Source organism: Salvelinus sp. IW2-2015, linkage group LG3 (assembly GCF_002910315.2).
Source record: "Salvelinus sp. IW2-2015 linkage group LG3, ASM291031v2, whole genome shotgun sequence".
Taxonomy (NCBI): Eukaryota; Metazoa; Chordata; class Actinopteri; order Salmoniformes; family Salmonidae; genus Salvelinus; species Salvelinus sp. IW2-2015.
In genome coordinates this window covers 33006186-33029159 of record NC_036840.1, presented here as the reverse complement: position 1 = coordinate 33029159, position 22974 = coordinate 33006186, and the positions used below count along the sequence as shown (strand labels likewise).

The following is a 22974-nucleotide window of genomic DNA, read 5'->3' as shown; positions in this document are numbered from 1 at the left end:
TAGCCTCTCGTTACTTTCTTCCCTTAATTCACATCTGCAGACGGTGTCCTTCTCTCTCCCCTCTCCTCTCTCTCCCTACCCTCCCGTCTATCTCCTTAATTACACGTCTGGCACGGCTCGCACTCTCCCCCTCCTCTCTTCTTCCCTCCTCTCGGTATTCTCCTTTAATTCAGCCGTCTCGCATGGTCTTCTCTCCTCTCCCGTCTTCTCCTCTCCCCCTCCTTTCGTTATTTTCTCCTTAATTACACGAGCGCCTACTTGCGACAGATTCTCTCTTCTCTCTCCCGGCCTCTCTTTGTATTCCCATCTCCTTATCCTCTGTGTATTTATAGTATAATATCACTGATCATACTAGGTCTTCTCTCTGATATCCTCTTCATACCTCTCCACTCTCTCTTCTCCCCCCCTTCTCGTATTCCCTTAATTCACGTCTGCACGCGTCTTTCTCACTTTTACTTTGAATCCATCGTTTCCCCCCATTTTTTTTATTTTCCTCTTCCCTCTTGTTATCTCATATGCTTCTTCACCTTCCCGCTTCCCTAATTCTTACTTGTCCTCTGCCTCCTTTCCCTCTGTTTGGAAATGGAATGTATCATCATCAGCATCTTCATAAGACTAGGATTGCTTTGGGAGGATGATTTGAAAGAGGAATTTCCCAAATAGCAGCCAAAAAATGGAAAATGTAATTACTATATGATTCATTAAATCTGATGAAACAATAATGACTTATTCAATCAGAGAACGTTTATAAGGAAAGTATTGCTGTCCTATTCCCATCTGTTCCTCTATAAGTAATTTCATTGGAGTGGTCTTCCTCTCAGCGTTGTGAGTTGTGGCTTGGAGCCTTATTGGGAAATTTTTGTTCATACAAAACTATGGGGGATTTATCAGTCTACTTCCTCTAGAGTTAGAGTTAGATAATAACAATTCACAGCCTGTTTATAGGGGAGTTATGATGCATCTAAAAGCAGGTCCCTAACCTCTCTCTCCACACACACACACACACACACACACACACACCACACACACCACACCCACACCACACACCACACACACACACACACACACACACACACACACACCACACACCCACACACACACACACAACACACACCACACACACACACACACACACACACACACACACAGCACACACACAATCATCTGTGTGGACAGTTTGTGCCCTGAGCAAATATGTGTGTATGCCTGATGTTGTAAGTGTAAATGACATACCCGAACTTCACGGTGTGTGTCGTGTGTGTGTGTACGCACTGAGTCTCCTCTGAGTGTCGTGTTGTGTGGTGTGTGTCGTGCTTGTATGCTGCTGCACATGATTGGCGTTTGTCTGGCACGTGTACCAATGGTAGTGTTGTGTTGTGCTGTGTGAGGTCGTGTAGTTGTGCTGTCGTGGATCTGAGAGGAGGGAGAGAGAGAGGGGGGAGGGAGAGAGGAAAGAGAGAAGAGCGAGTGGAGAGAGAGAGAGAGAGAAGGAGAGGGGAAAGAGAGAGGAGCGAATGAAGAGAGAGAGAGTGAGAGAGAAGGGGAGAGAGAGGAAGATAAAAGAGAGTGAGTAGAGGGAGAGGAGAGAGATAGAGGGAGAGGAGAGCGAGAGAAGGAAGGGAAAAAGAAAGAAAGAAAGAGAGAGAGAGAGAGAAATGTGCTGCTTTCAGACTGTAGGCCGTTTCATCCTGTTGGTCAATACTGTGGGCAGAATTACAAGTCTTGCGTCAGGGCTGTGGCTGTGCTTTCAAGTTCCCAGTGGCGCGAAAGGCCTTTGATACGCTTGGCCAGGAGCCTCCAGGAGCAAGATATCCAATGAAGGGAAGAAGAGAGATTGAGAGAGAGGAGTAAGTGAGATAGAAGAGAGAGAGAGAGAGAGGGAGTGAGAGAGGAGAGAGTGAGATAGGAGAGAGAGTGAGATAGGAGAGAGAGAGAGGATAGAGTGTGACTTGTATTGTTCTCAGGTAACACTGTGTGTGATGTGACTTGTATTGTTCTTAGGTAACACTGTGGGTGTGTGATGTGACTTGTATTGTTCTTAGATAACACTGTGGGTGTGTGATGTGTGTTTGCATGTCTTTTTTGGGGGGGTGGGGGATGGAGTGAAATCCCCTTTGCTCTCTTTGCCCCATATTACTATCTGTCTTCCTCTCTGCCATCTCTCCTTCTCTCAACTTGAGACCTCTCTTTCCCCCATATTACCATCTGTCTTCCTCTCTGCCAATTTCTCCTTCACTCAACTTGTGACCTTTCTTTCCCCCATATTACCATCTGTGAAAGACCGGATCGATTCGGCCTTATGTAGCAACATTTGAAATGGTGTTTTTTACATTGGATAAAAGAGGCTAAAAAATGGTATCATATGCTACAATTGAGGAACAATGGGAAAGTAATTCTACTTTGAAAGTAGATAAACTTTTAACCTCACTTTTGACAAAATGGCCTTTGAATGTTTTGGTACACCTACTGGAGACCTCTGCTTTGTCTACACCCATTCAGCATCGTTCACACCCTCTTAAGCTTTAGCTCCACCCATCTCTTTAAGGTATGATCCAAGCGTTCTATCCTAACAACAGCAGTCAAGTTAACTGGCTAACGTTGGCTAGCTAGCTAGCTACTTCCAGATACAAATGAGAGAACAGCTCACTCTGACCATTTTGCTGGCCCTAGCAGAGCTGGTTAGGCTGGTTTCATGTTATCCAGAGCGTTAGTGACTGCGACTGTGCTGCTGGCAACAATGTGCACTTTTTTTGCGCACATTGCGCAGTTATTCTGCGCTCTGGCACACTCAGACGAGACTGCTCTGAAATCGGAGTAGATAGCCAGAGAGATTTTACCAGCTACATCTATCAACAGTTGTTGCAGCGACATCATTAACATTCTATTGAAAGGGTTACTTGTATAGTAGAATCTTTTAAGACATGTAGCTAGCTAGCTACCTAAACAATTAGCCATAATCCCAACTCATTACGTTATTATCCTGCATGAATCTGCAGGTAGCAAACCAACCAGGTTTAATGTTAGCTAGCTAACATTAGGCTATAACTAGCAAAGCAAATGGCTCTGAGATACTTATAATATTACTACACAGATCATACATGTAACATTAGCTAGCTGACCTAACAACAGCAGTCAAGCACCCAAGCTAAATGGCTAGCTAGCTTGCTATCTACTTCCAGACACAAATGACAGAACAGCTCACTGACCATTTTACTCGCCCTACTGAAATGCATACTTGCATAGTGGAGTCTTTCGTTAAGACATGTAGCTAGCTAGCTAAACAATGAACCATAATCCCAACTCATGATGTTACTACCATCCATGAATCTGCAGGTACCTAACCACCAGGTTCAATGTTAGCTAGCTAACATTAGGCTATACCTCGCAAAGCAAATGGCTCTGAGACACGAATAATATTATGACACCGATCATACACGTAACGTTAGCTAGCTAGCTAACAGTACACTTTAACTTGAAATTAAAATGACTTTCTGACAAAATTGGAAACATGTAATATCTGAATATGTAGCTAGCTAGACTATCTTACCCATATACATGGATGGACGATTCTCCCTCTCTCATGGATGCCATTGTCATAACTCTCCTGTGACAATCTGAGGGATCAGGTTACAGTGGGTCCGCTCTACAGCATGCTCTCTCTAGAGGGGGAGAGCGCGAAGTCGGCTGTTTTATGGCGGTCATAAAATACGCTGCCTCGATGCTCTGTAGTGTTCGAGAATGGAATGTAAACTGTGGAACACAGAGAGACACTTGGTCAATCAAAAGTTTGAATAATTAAACAATATTTCTATTTTTGAGAATGTGGGAATTTTGAAGATGTCATCCGGAGACAGGTGTTTTCTCCATCTTCTTAGCTGGTGTTTTCTCCATCTTCTTAGCTGTCACACTCTAATTACACTTATTTCAAAACTTGGTCCTCCAGAAAGTGGAGAGCAACACTTATGCAGTTCCACTACACAATATATGTTTTTTTAAAAGCTGCGTTAGACAGGATTAACTACACATACTGACAAGCTCAAATAAACAGAAGCCTGCTACATGGCAGACCAATCCGAACTCATCTCTCAGCATGTCCAGCCCTCTCATTATGTTCAGCTAATCATGGCTAGCGGGAAGGTTACTGGCTTTTTCTGTGGCTAAACCAACTAGGCTTGTAATTTAACAATTTTATTCGTATTTACAGATGGCATGCAAGTTTTTTTATTAAGTCACATGAAAGCTCACATGTTCCAGAAGGCATTTTGATTAAAAAAATATATGTATGTTCAAATGTCTCTCCTGTGAAGTAGTGACGCACAACATATACCTAGTTTCCTGAAATGAGTCTTCCCCTGTGCCATCTCTCCTTCTCTCAACATATGACCTTACTCTTGCCCTCTTTCACACCCTCCTCTCCCTCCTATCCGTCTCTCTTCCCTCTCTCTCCCCTCTCCCCCTATCCCTCTCTCTTCCCTCTCTCTCCCCTCTCCCTCTCTCTCCCCTCTCCCTCTCTCTCCCCTCTCCCTGTCTCTCCCCTCTCCCTCTCTCTCCCCTCTCCCTCTCCCTCCCCTCTCCCTCTCTCTCCAGACATGTGTGCAATTAAATCTATGCCAGTGTTGCTGATACACCAGCTATACCATCATGACAGCCAAATTAAAAATTGATTTCTTCGACTGATTCCCACACTAGCAGAAGGCCCCTCTCATCCCTCTCTTATTCCCGCTCTATCTCTCCACTGCTCTTTTGAGCCTCACCTTGGTAGGATGATAGGATCCCTCAAACTCTCCTCCCGCTCCGCCCCTCATTTCAGACACATTTTACTCAGGCACCTCAGCGGGTGGCCTTCCCAATTCGTATCTCCACAATGAGAAATTAGTTGAGAGTCGGATGATTGCCTGTTCGTGCGTAAGTGAGTGACTGTGTGTATGTGCGTGCAAGCATGCATGCGTGTATGTGTGTGCGTGGGTGCGTGTGTGTTTGGGCCTATGCGTTTGAGCTGGCTTGTAAGTAACAGAGAAACATCCATTGGCAGGAGTTGGTGATTAGAATGCAGTCTGGTTGCTGCTCTCTGAACACAGAACAGGAAGTAGCTGTTGAATACTGCTAAAACATCACACCTGTATGTAAACTACAACACTTAGAGGCAACACAATTATTATTCCTCTTCAAAATGATCCTCGTCGGTTTTCCTGAAGAAAATAACATTGACACTTACAACAACCCACTTAAACACACACAAGGAAATGTTATGACATTTTGGCTAACATCCTCTCTCTCTCTCTCTCCCTCTCCCTCTCCCTCTCCCTCTCCCTCTCCCTCTCCCTCTCTCTCAATTCAATTCAATTCAAGGGGCTTTATTGGCATGGGAAACATATGTTTACATTGCCAAGTAAGTCAAATGGATAAACAAAAGTGAAATAAACAATAAAAAATGAACAGTAAATATTACACTCACACAAGTTCCAAAAGAATAAAGACATTTCAAATGTCATATGTCCATATACAGTGTTGTAACGATGTGCAAATAGTTAAAGTACAAAAGGGAAAATAAATTAACATTAATATGGGTTGTATTTACCGTGGTGTTTGTTCTTTACTGGTTGCCCTTTTCTTGTGGCAACAGGTCACAAATCTTGCTGCTGTGATGACACACTGTGGTATTTCACCCAATAGATATGGGAGTTTATCAAAATTAGATTACATTTATTTTTGTTTTTGGGTCTGTCTAATCTGAGGGAGATATGTGTCTCTAATATGGTCATACATTTGGCAGGAGGTTAGGAAGTGCAGCTCAGTTTCCACCTCATTTTGTGGGCAGTGTGCACATAGCCTGTCTTCTCTTGAGACCCAGGTCTACCGACCTTTCTCAATAGCAAGGCAATGCTCACTGAGTCTGTACATAGTACAAAACGTTCCTTAATTCTGGGTCAGTCCCAGTGGTCAGGTATTCTGCCACTGTGTACTCTCTGTTTAGAGCCAAATGGTATTCCAGTTTGTTCATTTTTTTTGTTAATTCTTTCCGATGTGTAATTATCTTATTGTTTTCTCGTGATATGGTTAGGTCGAAATGTTTTGCTGTCCTGGGGCTCTGTGGGGTCTGTTTGTGTTTGTGAACAAAGCCCCAGGACCAGTTTGCTTAGGGGACTCTTCTCCAGGTTCATCTCTCTGTAGGTGATGGCTTTGTTATGGAAGGTTTGGGAATCGCTTCCTTTTACGTGGTTGCAGAATTTAACGTCTCTTTTCTGGATTTTGATAATTAGCGGGTATCGGTCTAAATTTGCTCTGCATGCATTATTTGGTATTTACGTTGTACGCAGAGGAATATTTTGCAGAATTCTGCATGCAGAGTCTCAATTTGGTGTTTGTCCCATTTTGTGAATTCTTGGTTGGTGAGCAGACCCCAGAATGTCACAACCATAGAGGGCAATGGGTTCTATAACTGATTCAAGTATGTTGAGACAGATCCTAATTTGTACATCAAATTTTATGTTCCTTTTGATGGCATAGAATGCTTTTCTTGCCTTGTCTCTCAGCTCGTTCACAGCTTTGTGGAAGTTACCTGTGGCGCTGATGATTAGGCCGAGGTATGTATAGTTTTTTGTGTGCTCTAGGACAATGGTGTCTAGACGGAATTTGTATTTGTGTTCCTGGAAACTGGACCTTTTTTGGACACCATTATTTTTGTCTTACTGAGATGTACTGTCAGGGCCCAGGTCTGACAGAATCTGTGCAGAATATATAGGTGCTTCTGTAGGCCCTCCTTGGTTGGGGACAAAAGCCCCAAATCATCAGCAAACAGTAGACATTTGACTTCAGATTCCAGTAGGGTGAGTCCGGGCGCTGCAGACTGTTCTAGTGCCCTCACCAATTCTCTCTCTCTCTCACACACACACAATCACACACACAAACACCTCCCCCCTCCACCCACCTATCACGAGGTCCCCAGCGCCTAGGAGTGTCAGTGAAAGTGATTATGTCTGCGGCAGGCTGGCTGCTTGCTGGACTGCAGCAGCGGCTGCTTTGGTTGTCCGAGTTTCTCAATGACAAAACAAATCAGTCCAGTCACCCTGAAGAAGAGGAATGGCCCAGCGAGAGAGCTAGCCGTCAGAACAGTGAAAACCCTAAGCCGATACACGTCATCGAATCAGACAGACATTCTGGCAAAAGTTATTGGCTAAAGTCGTTAAATAACTTCAGGAAAGTGATAAAAGGGTTATCTTAGTATTAACCTTAGAAATAATGTTCAGACGGACACAGAGGCTGTCTTACCACTAAACTCGCTGAAGTTCATTGAAAGTTTGATTATCGCCCTTGTACTTTACTGTACTGTAATGTCTACAGACCTCACACTGACTTGTAAAAGAAGTGATTCCTGAAATGTGTCTCTTTATAAAGCCAGCCACCCTCTTACAGGCTGTGTTATAATAGCGCCAGACAGGAATTGTCTCATAGCCCGCTTGGCTGAAAGAAGGCTTTCATCACTGTCTGTGTCCCCTGACTCGCTCGGTCTGGCATCTCAGACATCACAATACCAGCATTGTGAGGGATCGTCCTCATCCTCGTCTCCTTCTTTTTCTTGTCCTTCCCTCACTCTGTATCTAACACCTCGAGTTAAGTCTGCTGTGGCTGGCTCGTTGACTGCCAAAACAGTGTTAGCATAGCTTATTAGCCTCGCTAATCCATCCTAATGACGAGATTGTGAAGTCCACAGGGCAGAAGTTGTATCCCCAACCTCTGGAGTTTAGCTGCCAGAGTTCAGACCTGGGTTCAATTAGTATTTGTTTTCTATTAAATACTTTGGCTGGGCTTTCCTGAGCTATGTCTGGTGCAATAAAATCAATGAAATGGTCCCGGAAGTGCAAACGCCTGCCTGTGTAGCACTCAGGGTAGGCTCAATCAAACGCTCAGTGAGTTAGCCAAGCCTGCTGTAACTATGAAAAAGAGAAACAAATAGGTCAGTTTCACGATAGGTAGAGCTATGGAGGAGAGGGAAAGGAGAGATTTGCTGCTTGCAGAGATTTGCTGCTTGTATTAAATGTTGAAATGGGAGAAGTGAGTTGAGGAACTCTCCAGTAGTCATGTTTATTTATTTCTAAGACGTTGGGGGGTAGTGAAGACATCAGTGAAATAACACATATGGAATCATGTAGTAACCAAAAAAGTGTTAACATTTTTTATTGTTTTATTTACCGTTTATTTAACTAGGCAAGTCAGTTAAGAACAAATTCTTATTTACAATTTTTTATTTTATTTATTTTTATTTCACCTTTATTTAACCAGGTGGGCCTCATTTACAACTGCGACCTGGTCAAGATAAAGCAAAGCAGTGTGACAAAAACAACAACACAGAGTTACACATAAATAAATGTACAGTCAAAAACACAAAATATTTTTTTTGGGGGAAAAAATCTATGTACAGTGTGTGCAAATGTAGAAGAGTAGGGAGGTAGGCAATAAATAGGCTACAGAGGTGAAAAATAATTACAATGTAGCATTAATACTGGAGTGATAGATGTGCAGATGATGATGTGCAAGTAGAGATACTGGGATGCAAAAGAGCAGGAGGATAAATAACAATATGGGGATGAGGTAGTTGGGTGTGCTATTTACAGATTGACTGTGTACAGGTACAGTGATCGCTAAGCTGCTCTGACAGCTGATGCTTAAAGTTAGAGAGGGAGATATAAGACTCCAGCTTCAGAGATTTTTGCAATTCGTTCCAGTCATTGGCAGCAGAGAACTGGAAGGAAAGGTGGCCAAAGGAAGTGTTGGCTTTGGGGATGACCAGTGCAATATACTTGCTGGAGCGCGTCTACGGGTGGGTGCTGCTATGGTGACCAGTGAGCTGAGATAAGGTGGGGCTTTACCTAGCAAACACTTATGGATGACCTGGAGCCAATGGGTTTGGTGACGGATATGTAGTGAGGGCCAGACAACGAGCGTACAGGTTGCAGTGGTGGGTAGTATATGGGGCTTTGGTGATAAAACGGATGGCACTGTGATACACTACATCCAGTTTGCTGAGTAGAGTGTTGGGGGCTATTTTGTAAATGACATCGCCGAAATCATGGATCGGAAGTATAGTCAGTTTTACGAGGGCGGCATGAGTGAAGGAGGTTTGTTGCGAAATAGGAAGCCGATTCTAGATTTAATTTTGGATTGGAGATGCTTAATGTGAGTCTGGAAGGAGAGTTTACAGTCTAACCAGACACCTAGGTATGTCCTACATTGAAGGCCTACCAAAAGGCCTCCTGTAGGGATGGGGGCTGGGATAATTTTTTAAATATAAATATAGGACAAAACACACATCACGACAAGAGAGACATCACACCACTACATAAAGAGAGACCTAAGACAACAACATAGCATGGTAGCAACACATGACAACACAGAATGGTAGCAACATGACATGACAACATGTTAGCAGCACAAAACATGGTACAAACACTATTGGGCACAGACAACAGCCCAAAGGGCAAGCCAAAAAAACATCACGCGAAACAGCCACAAATGTCAGTAAGCGTGTCCATGATTGAGTCTTTGAATGAAGAGATGGAGATAAAACGGTCCTGTGTTTTTTGCAGCTCGTTCCAGTCGCTAGCTGCAGTGAACTGAAAAGAGGAGTACTCAGGGATGTTTGTGCTTTGAGGACCTTTAACAGAATGTCAAAATATATCTTAGATTTTATATTCTTCAAAGTAGCCACCCTTTCCCTAGATGACAGCTTTGCACACTCTTGGCATTCTCACAACCAGCTTCACCTGGAATGCTTTTCCAACACTCTTGAAGGAGTTCCCACATATGCTGAGCACTTGTTGGCTGCTTTCCCTTCACTCTGCCGTCCAACTCATCCCAAACCATCTCATTTGGGTTGAGGTCAGTTGATTGTGGAAGCCAGGTCATCTGTTGCAGCACTCCATCACTCTCCTTCTTGGTCAAATAGCCCTCACACAGCTAGGAGGTGTGTTGGGTCGTTGACCTGTTGAAAAAGAAATGATAGTCCCACTAAGCGCAAACCAGATGGGATGGCATATCACTGCAGAATGCTGTGGTAGCCCTGCTGGTTAAGTGTTGCTTGAATTCTAAATAAATCACTGACAGTGTCACCAGCAAAGCACCCTCACACCATCATACCTCCTCCTCCATGCTTCACGGTGGGAACCACACATGCAGAGATTATCCATTCACCTACTCTGTGTCTCACAAAGACACGGCGATTGGAACCAAAAATCTACAATTTGGATCCATCAGACCAAAGGACAGATTTCCACCGGTCTAGTGTCCAATGATCGTGTTTCTTGACTCAAGAAAATCTCTTCTTGTTATTGGTGTCCTTTAGTAGTGGTTTCTTTGCAGAATTTTGACCATGAAGGCCTGATTGATGCAGTCTCCTCTGAACAGTTGATGTTGAGATGTGTCTGTTGCTAGAACTCTGTGAAGCATTTATTTGGGCTGCAATTTCTGAGGCTGGTTACTCTAATGTACTTATCCTCTGCAACAGAGTTACTGTAACTCTGGGTCTTGTCCTGGAAATTCATACTGAGAGAGACTTTGTTATTTCTTCAAACAATCATCTTTATTTAATATAAATTAATTATTGCAATAATGAGACTAGTCAACCCCACAGTCTTGACTGTTGGCCCAAGTAGCCTAACCTTTACACAAATGCAGCGTTCTTTATAAGGTGGTCTAAGAATGCTTAGTCATGGTTGGTTCCACCCCTCCCATGCAGATTGGGGCAACATAAACCACTCTGGGTTCATCCTGTTGTTATCTGCACGGGGGTGTTGTCTTAACCCCACCCTGGCTTAGTTTCCCAGATGCAAGGATTATTTTGAGACAATGAGGGATTGTTCTACTCCTAAACTATCTCTAGTAAAACACAATCTTGTCTATGTAATGCAGTCTTTAACTCATTTGTCAGCTCAAGCCATCTCTAATAACCATATGCCCAGATTAGCTGCAGGGAACTAGAGTGGAGATCATAAAAACACAGCATTAGTAGGTCAGAAATGTCTTACTATTAGTTCAATATTAATTGTTAACCATTCATATCAAATAAATCAGGTAAGTACGGAATTTTTCTCTCACAGTCTTCCTTTCCTGTGGCGGTCCTCATGAGAGACAGTTTCATCATAGCGCTTGATTGTTTTCGCGACTGCACTTGAAGAAACTTTCAAAGTTCTTGAAATGTTCCGTATAGACTGGCCTTCCGTTCTTAAGGTAATGATGGACTATCGTTTCTGTTTGCTTATTTAAGCTGCTCTTGCCATAATATGGACTTGGGTATTTTACCAAATAGGGCTATCTTCTGTATACCACCGCTACCTTGTCACAACACAACTGATTGGCTCAAACGCATTACGAAGGAAAGAGATTCCACAAACTTTTAACTTTTACTGCCTCAGAAACCCGGATCCGGGAGCACCCCCCACCCCCCACACACTAATTAGCATACCTAGCATAGCTTCAAAAGTAGATAGTAGCATCTAAATATCATTAAATCACAAGTCCAAGACACCAGATGAAAGATACAGATCTTGTGAATAAAGCCACCATTTCAGATTTTTAAAATGTTTTTACAGGGAAGACAAAATATGTAAATCTTATAGCTAAACACGTTAGCAAAATACACCACTATTCTTAACTCCATCAGTTTCTTACTCCTTCAGGTGCTATCACCAATTCGGCTCAACTAAGATATTGATAGCCAATAACCTATAAAAAAAACCATCAGATGACAGTCTGATAACATATTCATGGTATAGGATAGTTTTTGTTTAGAAAAAAGTGCAATTTTCAGGTAGAAATCACAGTTTACAATTGCACCGACCATCACAAATCCACTAGAATTACTAGATAGAGCAACGTGTATGACCAATTTACTCATCATAAAACATTTCATAAAAATAGACAAGCATAGCAATGGAAAGACCCAGTTCTTGTGATTTCAGACCATATTTCAGATTTTCTAAGCGTTTTTCAGCGAAAACACAATAAATCGATAAGTTAGCATACTACATGTTCCAACGTTACCAGAGCATCGATTCCAGCCAAAGAGCGCTATAACGTAACCACCGCCAAAGATATTAATTTTTTCACTAACCTTCTTCAGAATTTCTCCGATGACACTCCTGTAACATCATTTTACAACATACATATACAGTTTGTTCGAAAAGGTGCTATTTAGCCATACAAAACCGTGGTTACACAATGAAAATACTAGGAAATCAAGCCTCAATATGTCTGACGTCATCTATCAGAGTGATCTAGTTTAATTAAAGCTAATCATTATACTTGACTAAAAAATACAGGGTTGACAGGAATCGAAAGACAAATTAGTTCTTAATGCAACCGCTGATTTACATTTTTAAAATTATCCTTACTTTTCAATACAGGGTTGGCCAAGTGAAGCTATACCAAACAAAATGGCGATATATGCGTTTAAAATATTTCGACAGAAACACGGTTTATCATATTAATATTGCTTACTTTGAGCTGATCTTCCATCATATTCTTGGGCAATGTATCCTTTCTATGTTATAACGTCTTTTGGTCGATAGATGTCCTCTGTCTTCGAAATGTCCATCACCAACGACCGACACCCTAAAGCGTGTCCAAACTTTCAGAGTGCACGACAAATAAATTCCTCAGAATCGCACTAAACGGATATAAATTGATATAAAACGGTTCAAATTCACTACATTATGATGTTTTTAACAAACTATAACGACTGAAAACATGACCGGAGAAATATTGCTGGTTAGAAAAAGACTTGGAACGAGACAGGTCCGATGCCTTCACGCTTGAGGCGCACATTGAAAAAGGGCGGTCTCTGTACATTTTGGTCATTTATTGGCTGTGAACGTCCCATCGATTTCATTGAAAACGTGATGACGTACAGACACCCAGAGGAAGACGTAGCAGTGTCGGTTCTCATAGCATTCACTGTGCCTTATAAACAGACCCCAGATCAGAGGTAAAAATTTCTGAAATCTGAACCCTGTCATGAAAAGTGCTGTAGAAATTGTTCTGTACCACTCAGAGACAAAATTTCAACTCCTATAGAAACATAGACTGTTTTCTATCCAATATAACAATAATATGCATATTGTACGATCAAGAATTGAGTACGAGGCAGTTTAATTTGGAAATGTAAAAAAAAATAATTGCTAACAGCTCCCCTATTGACAAAAGGTTAACAAGGAACACTTGTGGGGTCATAGAGTAAAACGGAGAACACCATCGTGTTTGTGAGAATCTGCCATTTCCACAATGGGGTGGTTTGTAAGTCAAACCGTTCGGACGCTACAGATGTTTTCGTGAGAAGACGGATTTCCGGACGTCTCCTGGTCTGACAAACACCGCTCTAGCTCTGGCAACTTCACCGCAGATGCGGAAGTTGCTGGTGATTCTTTGTTATGTAACTTAAATTTACACACCGGTGCGTCAATTGACTCTAGGGGTTTTAAAATCATTTCAGTGAACCCTGAGATTTTAGCTGGTCCATTTTGTTGCTGACTGCAGTATCTCTGCACTGCCTTGATACGACAGAAGAAATTGGAGCCTGTGCTTGGACTGGGATCTTTCTAACACGACTCTAAAAGCACTACTTTCCGGGACGTGTGTTGGGCTTGTGTGGTGGGTGGTGTCTAGGAGCCTGCGTGTGGTCAATGTGGTCAATGTGGTTTGTGTGTGTGTGATGTTGTGGTGTGTGTGTGTGTGTGTGTGTGTGTGTGTGTGTGTGTGTGTGTGTGTGTGTGTGTGTGTGTGTGCGTTAAGAGCTGTGGTAAGACTGGGTGTGGGCTCTGGGACAAGAGCCCACTCTCTTGTTGTCTCTTCACCCTGTGTCGAAGAGGTGTTTTCAGATAGCGGTTTCACAGTGTGCCACCTTTCCAGCATCTATCCGATGACAGCAATCATCATGGTCTATGTACCTATCAGAAAGAGCTGCAGGAAAAAAATACACCCGAAGACAGCTTAACACACTATCCAGAGCTTTAACACCTAATACTTTACATTATGAATGGAGACACCCAGGACAATGTAGACTGTTTTTATCATCAAGTCTGTCAGGAATTTGCATTAGTCTGTAGGCGTCTAGTTTATCCCTTGTTTTATTCCCTTCATCCTGCAACTTGAGATCTCCCAGAGTGCCATTGTGAATAATTGAGTTTGCTAAACTATGAGTCATATTCACACAAACAAATGCCACACTTCTTTTAATGTCTACGGTTAGTCCTTTGAAAATTCTAGGCATAGAGACCTTGAGATGCTAAATTCAACGTGAAGGGAGTGAAGTGTATTTTGAATTGTAAAGCAGTGTAAACTATCATGGACACATTTTCTTTCCAAGAAATCCAAAGAAAAGCTAGACAGCATCAGTATTCAAAGACTAGTGTGTTATATATTTATTCGCATTCAAAGTCCCTGATGCATTGTTGGGCGTAGTCTTTGTCAAACCTATCAATATAAAACTAAGCAGTAGGCCTTTGTATGCATAATTTATCTTTCCCACATTCATGTGGGGTCTATGATTGCTAGCACAGCATACAGAAGGTAAACATCAGCTGACAATACTAAAACAGAATTGTTTCTATCGCCTTCCCCCTTTCCCTGTAGGTGGTGTACAAGAATAACGACTTCAAGCTAGAACTCTCCCGGCTAGCCATCGAGCGGGACCCTAAAATCAGCCTGAACGGAGATCTTGTTTTCCGCTGTGAGGATGTGGCCGCCCTGGACCCCGTCACCTTTGAGTCCCCAGAGTCCTTCATCGCCCTGCCCAAGTGGAACACCAAGAAAACAGGCTCCATCTCCTTCGACTTCCGCACCACAGAACCCAGCGGCCTGCTCCTGTTTAGCCACGGGCGCACCCAGGGTCCTAAAGAGCAGAAACCAGGTAGGGACATGAAGTCAGACTACTTTGCCATGGAGCTGTTGGATGGGTTTCTCTACCTGCTAATGGACATGGGATCTGGGAGTATCAAGCTGAAGACCAGTAATAAGAAGGTGAACGACGGGGAGTGGTGCCATGTGGACTTCCAGAGGGAAGGGAGGAAAGGTGAGGATATGAACATCTATAAAGCAGTACATTAGTACTTTTCTACGTTTATGACATATTCATGTACAAGCTAGGAAGCCATTGTAACAACTATACATATTTCCAGGTACTCTTATGTTGCGGAGATGTACACATAAATACAGACTATGTACTGTATACCAGTGGAGGATTCTGAGGGGAGGACGGCTCATAATAATGGCTGAAACGGAGCAAATTAAATGCCTTCAAACACATATACACCATATGTTTGATGAATTTGATACCATTCCACTTATTCCGCTCCAGCCCGTCCTCCCCAATTAAGGGGCCACCAACCTCCTGTGATGTATACTCATTCTCCGTCATCCACCTGTTCTATTTCTTATCTTCCTGTCCTTCAGTCCTGTCTAAAAGCGGTTCCACACACCTTTCCACCCCTTCTGCCTGCCTCTCTCTGTCCTGTCTTAAATCTGTTCTACACACCTCTCAGCCCTCTCTGCCTGCCTCTCTCTCAGTCCTGTCTGAAAGCTGTTCTACACACCTCTCAGACCTCTCGGCCTGCCTCTCTCTCAGTCCTGTCTTAAAGCTGTTCTACACACCTATCAGCCCTCTCTGCCTGCCTCTCTCTCAGTCCTGTCTTAAAGCTGTTCTACACAACCCCCATCCCTCTCTGCCTGCCTTTTCCTCAGTCCTGTCTTAAATCTGTTCTACACACCTCTCAGCCCTCTCGGCCTGCCTCTCTCTCGGTCCTGTCTTAAAGCTGTTCTACACACCTCTCAGCCCTCTCTGCCTGCCTCTCTCTCGGTCCTGTCTTAAAAAGCTGTTCCACACACCTCTCCACCCCCTCTGCCTGCCTCTCTCTCGGTCCTGTCTTAAAGCTGTTCTACACACCTCTCAGCCCTCCTCTGCTGCCTCTCTCTCGGTCCTGCTTAAAGCTGTTCTACACACCTCTCACCCCCTCTGCCTGCCTTCTCTCTCGGTCCTGTTTAAAGCTTTGTTACCATACCTCTCAGCCCTCTCTGCCTGCCTCTCTCTCAGTCTGTCTAAAAGCTGTTCCACACAACCTCTCCACCCCTCTGCCTGCCTCTCCTCAGTCCTGTCTTAAATCTGTTCTCACACACTTCTCAGCCCTCCTCGGCCTGCCTCTCTCTCAGTCCTGTCTTAAAGCTGTTCTACACACCTCTCAGCCATCTCGGCCTGCCTCTCTCTCAGTCCTGTCATATCCATGTCTTCTCTCCTAGTACTGTCCCCTGAGGAATGTGCATGATGCACGTAGGCACTTATGTTTTTGTGTGTCTGTGTGTTTGTGCATGTGTGTGTGTACGTGTCTGCGTTCCTGCGTGTGTGTGTGTGTTTGAGAGAGAGTGTGTGGGAAGCCTCCTCATACATCCTAACTAATCCCCATATTGGGATGCTCCTATAGAGAGTCTCTCTGATCACACCCTGTCCTTCCTGTTAGAGCGTTTTCATTGACAAAACACAGCCAAGAGGAGCCCAGGTCTCATCCACTCTCAACCGTGTTGTATACTCCTGGGTCATTTCCCCTCCAGCCAATCGATTACAGCCTCAACACAAACACACAAGAACATACAAAAGCACTCAACACATACACTCAAACACGGTCACACGCACAAACACACACACATACACACTTGACAGGTTACAGTCTATCCTGATACAATCTGGTGGGAGAGGAGCGAGATGGTGAGATCATATCAAAAAGAAAAGAGAGAGGAGAGAAGAAGAATAAAAGACAGAGAGATAATAACATTTTACATCCTTCAAGGTACATTCTGCAGACAACCAAGCATTTAGCTAGGGGCCACCATCCGGGGACAGAGCTACGAGTCAGGCACCCTTTCCACACCTCCGTCATCATCCCCTCACCATCCACCCCTCCACCATCCACCCTTCAAAACCCACCCAGTCCCAATGCACTACAGAAGGCAAGCTATTCACTCAACATTGATAACAATAAAGCTCTCTCTCTATATATATATATATCACTGTAGGCCCACTTAATGGCAAGGGGACAATGCCAATTCAATAGGTTGAGGATGATAAATGTACATTGTACATTAATTAGATTCTTGATACCTTGTGATGGACTACCCGTTAGATAGGCAAAATAATAAATACATCAAGGTTAGACACGCTACATGTAGGACGTATGCGATTGAACATAGAAAAAAAAGAATAGATCTCACAGATAATAACCCTCATTCTTAGACTTGTCTTTGACAGACCTGTAGTACATGTGATACGGACCATTCACCATTATTTGTCACAAGCATGTCATTTCAAGCTGCATAAATCCAATCTAATTTTATTTGTCACATGTGCCGAATGCAACAGGTGTAGACCTTACCGTGAAATGCTTAGTTGCAAGCCCTGAACCAACAATGCAGTTCGAGAAATAGAGTTAAGAAATATTTACTAAATAAACTAAAGTAAAAAATTAATAATTTAATTAATCAAAAAGTATCACAATAAATGTACATAAAATAACAAGGCTATATCTAGGGGGTACCGGTACCGAGTCAATGTGCTAGGGTACAGGCTAATCGAGGTCATTTAGAGAGTCATTATTCCTATTTCCTCTAGTAGCTTTTATCAGAAATGGCTTAACCATGTGGAAACAATGGCTCCATGGCTTTGTGGTTGTGGGTAAGAACAGCTTGCCTTTTGTAGCCCCTCGGGTATGGAAACCAACAGCAGCAATATTAGGAAAAGGGATCTGCACACTCCAGCACAGCGCACACTTCTACATCTGGATATACTAAGAACTATGCTAGAATATGCTCTCAACATGTTTTTCACTCGTCTTTAGTCTACACAGCTTCCTCTGAAACGCATGTCCTCTGTTAGAACATTGTAAAATGGCACGCTCTGTTATTGGAGTTAGTGGTCTCTTCTGCCCTCTGGTGGCGACAGGCTGTGTGTGCGTGTGGCTGAGGCTGAGGAGTGGTCTCGAGCTGTCAACCGCTACAGAATAGATGACTCAAACAGCGAGGAACCAGGCCACTGTTATAGGGGGAGGATTGCGACTGCAGATATGAATGTGATTATCCATTCGTCAATGACAAATTGTTCACAGCTTGTGAGAGTGAGGTGTACAGTATGTTAACTAATGTGATTTTATGGAGTTTGGACTAAAAAGTCAAAAAGAAAGCAAGTTTAGAGCATTGTTGTAATTTATGCAGCTGTGTCTTAGTCACAGAACGCAGAATGATTGATTTAAAACCATCTAATTGTAGATTGATAATCTAATAATGCAGTGTCATCATCCCTGATCACAAGTCGACATTTTCAGTGCAAAGTGTGTCCCTCTACACCGTTTCATATTGATCAATTAACTCATCTTTAATTAGGCCTATCTTAATGGTAAGCAACGTATCTCCAAGATCATCCCTCTGATTCTATATGATTCCACCTCCAATTAATTTCTTCCAAACGAGCTATGAATAGAAATGTTTGTGTGGATTTGACACCTCTGGGCATTGTGGGATTTTGGATACGTTAGGGAGACAGCTAATAGGAGGAGGTAAACTATATCTGGTTCATTTGACACATTAGCACTATGGATTAGCATTTAGCTTCATTAGCTATGTGTTTAGGGGGGCGTGATTGTTCTGGGCCAAGGCGGATGTGGGTATGTGTGTGGGTGCTGAGGCTCGCAGGGCTGAGCAGCATTGCCGTCAAGGACCTCCGACTGTGGTGTGTGTGCGTGCATGTGTTGTTTGTGGATTTGTGGGTGTAGCTGTGTGTAGCTGTGGGACAACACTGGACTCTGAGCCGGTCTCTCTGACTGTTTGATCCAAGGGCCGCAGACATACAGGCCATTGAAGGGATGAAAAGTTCCATCTTCTGAGCCTTGGCCAGGTGAGAGATGAGAGAGAGAGATGAGAGAGATGGATAGGAGCGAGAGATGAGAAAGAGAGAGAGAGAGAGAGAGGAGAGAGAGAGCCAGAGAGAGAGAGCCAGAGGGAGATGATCGAGAGCAGAGCGAGAGAGAGAGAGCCAGAGGGCGGCAGTGAAATGAACAAAGAGTCAGAGAGAAAGTAGAGAGTGAAAGCGAGAGAGAGAGAGAGAGAGAGATTGAAAGGGAGAGAGAAGGGTAAGATAGAGATAGATGAATATGCTATGGCATTATTGGGGAACCATCCTCTCCACCACCACTCCTGTCACTAAGTTGGTGCCCACTCCTGTATCCCAGGGTGCACCTGGGCCCGTTTCTCCCGGCTCCTGCTCTCTCCCTTTAAAAGATGGAAGACAAAGGGGTGGGCACCATCACTGCCTTCGGTCACAACAGTCTGCCAGGAGTCCAACCTTCTGGATGTTGGCAATGAAGCCATGTATCTACTTCCCCAGAGTCAGATGAATCATGGATACCATTATTATGTCTGCAGTTTGAAGGAAGCTGCTAACTAGCTCTAGCGCAACTGCTAATTAGCGTTTGTGCAATGACTGGAAGTCTATGGTATCTCCTAGCATGCAGATACCCATAGACTTCCAGTCATTACACTCAGGCTAGTTAGCATTTGCTCACAAACCTATCTTGTAATTTTCATATCTGGACGCAGAGAAATGGTATTGACGAGTTCATCCGACTCTGGGGAAGTAGATCGTATCCCTTTAAGGCTTAGCGCTGTAGAATAATATGTTGCTGTTCCTTATTCCATGTCATCGTTTTAAAATACATCAATATATTACTGCCTTCCAGTCTTTCTTTTTTGTACTAATTTAAAAGATGTTAGTGTATATATGGACAATAATGTCTCTACCATTGTCTTAGCACCTCTACTGGCAGCCTGTCTGAACAACCAAACCCCTTTATGTTCCTTTAGCTAGAGATATCTCCATAGGGACCGGGGAGAAACAGAGCAGAGAGGCTACAGGAGTAGGTCGACTAGGGAAGCAGAGCAGGAGGCAGGCTTGCAGTGACAGACAAAGGCTCAGGTTTACGGGGTGGCATGGAGCTTGACGGAAGGGGTTAAGAGAAATCAGAGGTTGTCATGGTGGGTTGCCATTGGCTACCTAGGTTGACGGTCAGCTTGATCCTGCCACCGTCCAGCTCTAGCCGCAGGGTGTCGGCGGACTCTTTGGAGGTGGTGGCCATGAGGAGGCCGTAGGCCCGTTGGGACATGACCGCAGCGCCACGTCCTCCGCCTCGGTGTGCATGGTGCCCGGGATGAGGATCTTCAGGTACATGCTGCTGTCGTAGCTCAGCACCGTCGCCTCTGTCAGGGGGCGGGGGTATGGAGAGGAATGTAGAAGCATGCACACATGAGCAGACGCAGATACAGGTTCAGACAGACAGGCACATACATTATGGAGTGACACAACGTTTAACAAGAGAACCAGAGATTACAGATCTGATATTGTAGTTTTCCCAATACACACTTGACACCCAGTGCAGAAAGGTCTTCCAAGGTTAGCACCGTGTCTTTTCTTTGACTAGAGAGGAAAGTAAAGCGTTATAACAACTAAGGGTGGCAGGTAGGCTGGCGGGTAGGAGCGTTGGGCGGTAACCAAAAGGTTGCTGGCGAATCTCTGAGTAAAAATCTGTCGTTTTGCCCCTGAACAAGGCAGTTAACCCACTGTTCCCCGGTTGCTGATGAAGTAGATGTTGATTAATGGAGCCCCCCCCCCCCCCCCGCCCCACCTCTGAATCAGAGGTTAAATGAGGAAGACAGTTGAAGGATTCAGTTGTACAACTGATAGGTATCCCCCTTTCCTCTAATACAACTAACAGAAGATATGATGTAGATAATATCATAGACACGAACAGCAAAACCCTGCAGCTGACTTTACGTAGATCCCGCGTCTGAAGAGATGATTGACAGCTTGCCTACGGAGGTCTCTCTGTATATGGGTAAACACATTTGCCGTGGGCTAGGCTGATCCACATGGGACTTCCCTTATATTTTGGACGCATATGGTTTGGAGCACAAACAAAATGCTTTATTCAGACCACTGAAATCCACTTTAACACAAAGCATTCGCCTTTTGGCAAACAACTACTTGCTGTTGAATAAAACGGCCGACTCAAAAGGTCGTTTCCAATCTCACTGTATTTTGAAGATCAAGTCCCACAACTTAAACGCTAATATTGAGTTAGACCACCCTGGTCAGACAAGCGACAACAAAGCACAATATTGTGTAACTCTTTTTCATACACTTGCAGTATAAGATAAACACACTAGAGGCAGGGAAGCACCACACAAAAAACACAGCTCATTAAGAAACAAACATTATACCAAAACTGGTACACAACTGACCGTTCGTTCGATGATGTTCAGTCCTTCACTGCCTTGATTTCAATCCAGACTCTTGTTACCATTGATCAGCCTACAACACAGCATCTCTGAGTTGTGCATTTCTAGCGTTGGAAAAAGTAGCCGATTGTCAGACTTGAGGAAAAGTAAAGATACCTTAATGGAAAATGACTCACGTAACAGTGAAGAGTCTTCAGTAAAAACTACTAAAAGTCTAAAAGTATTTGGTTTTCAATATACTTAAATATCAAAAGTAAATGTAAATGATATAAATCATTTTAATTCCTTATATTAAGCAAAACAGATGATTTAATGAATTTATGACACCCAGGGGCACAATCCAACATTCAGACATCGTTTAGAAACAAAGCATTTGTTTAGCGAGTCTGCCGGACCAGAGGCAGGAGGCATGACCATGTGTTCTCTTGATAACTGTGTAATTGGACCATTTTCCTTCCTGCTAAGAATTAGAAATGTAATGAGTACTTTTGGATGTCAGGGAAAATGTATGGAGTAAAAAGTACATTCTTTTCATTAGGAATGTAGTGAAGTAAAAGTTAAACTTTTCAAAACTATAATTAGTAAAGTTAAGGTAGTACTTCAATGTATTTTTACGTCGCACCACTGCATTTCACCTGGGTCTCGAAGGAGATATTACACGCTTTCCTTTAGTGCCTCGACAGCAACAGCCTACAGCTAATTAGAATGATCAGACTACGTAGCCACCAGCACGTTGTGTCACCCCGCACAGACAGACAGAGAGCAGCCTCGCACCACCTGGATGTATGTGACAAGCCAGATGGTGACAGTAAGCATCGTCGCTCTACCGAGCTCCACAAGCCTCCCAGCGCTCCCACCAGTTCAGTCAGCTAGCTCCCCACCCCTGCCAAGCCAACGCAGGACCAAATGCCACCCATCCCCAAGTGCACAGCTCCTTTTAGCACACTGTAGCTGGTGGATGCTTTAGAGTGGCCAGGATAAGTCAGCCTCATCATCTAAGCCTATTATGACTAGGGTTAGCTCGCTTGTAAGCATGAAACCAAATGGAACTTAATCCCCACGGATCCCACTTCTGACATCGTCTCCCACGGATCCCACCGCTGCCACCAAATGTTCCCTCCTGTTATCACCACCTGTTCCCACTGCCCCGTTCTTCCCAATTTCCCAGCCACTCCTACCGATTTCACAGTTGCTGCCCAGGTAGCCGGTGCCGGTGCAGTCGCAGATGTAGCGGTTCCATCCCTCTTTACACAGGCCTCCGTTCCCACAGGGGGTGCTGCTACACCTCTTCTGCAGCTCGCGGGTGCAGAAGCTGCTAACGCCCGGGGAGCTCTGGATCTCGGCCAGGCGGCGCACGTCGCGGCTCTTGCCGTCGATGAAGAGGTCACGGACGCAGCCCACGTAGCCGTAATTGAGCAGGGCGGTCAGACCTCGGGGGAGCACCAGGTCAGAGCGGGTCTCGGGGAGACTCCCAGGAACATGTCACTGTCCAGGTCTAGGATCTCACTGCCCTCGTTGGAGTTGAAGGGGATACTGCGGCTGTTCACTGAGATGGAGCCTAGGAGAGGAGGAGGAGGAGGAGGAGGAGGAGGAGGAGGAGGAGGAGGAGGAGGAGGAGGAGGAGGAGAGAGGAGAGATAGGGGTATATACATGAAT

General features: G+C 44.1%; 2 protein-coding genes across 2 annotated transcripts in view; one reads left to right on the top strand and one right to left on the bottom strand.

Moving 5' to 3' along the window:
- The window catches only part of LOC111980804 (neurexin-2-like), a 655826-nt gene that overhangs the window by 43255 nt on the left and 589597 nt on the right, over window positions 1-22974 (top strand). The window contains exon 5 of the mRNA XM_070449631.1: window positions 14623-15061. Coding sequence (XP_070305732.1) covers window positions 14623-15061 — 439 coding nt within the window. The remainder of the gene's footprint in view (window positions 1-14622; window positions 15062-22974) is intronic.
- Window positions 20117-22974, bottom strand: part of LOC139023384 (neurexin-1-like) — a 3271-nt gene continuing 413 nt past the window's right edge. The window contains exons 2-3 of the mRNA XM_070436386.1: window positions 22497-22786; window positions 20117-20280 (exon numbers count right to left, since the gene is read on the bottom strand). Of these exons, the coding sequence (XP_070292487.1) occupies window positions 20117-20280; window positions 22497-22786 (454 nt within the window). The remainder of the gene's footprint in view (window positions 20281-22496; window positions 22787-22974) is intronic.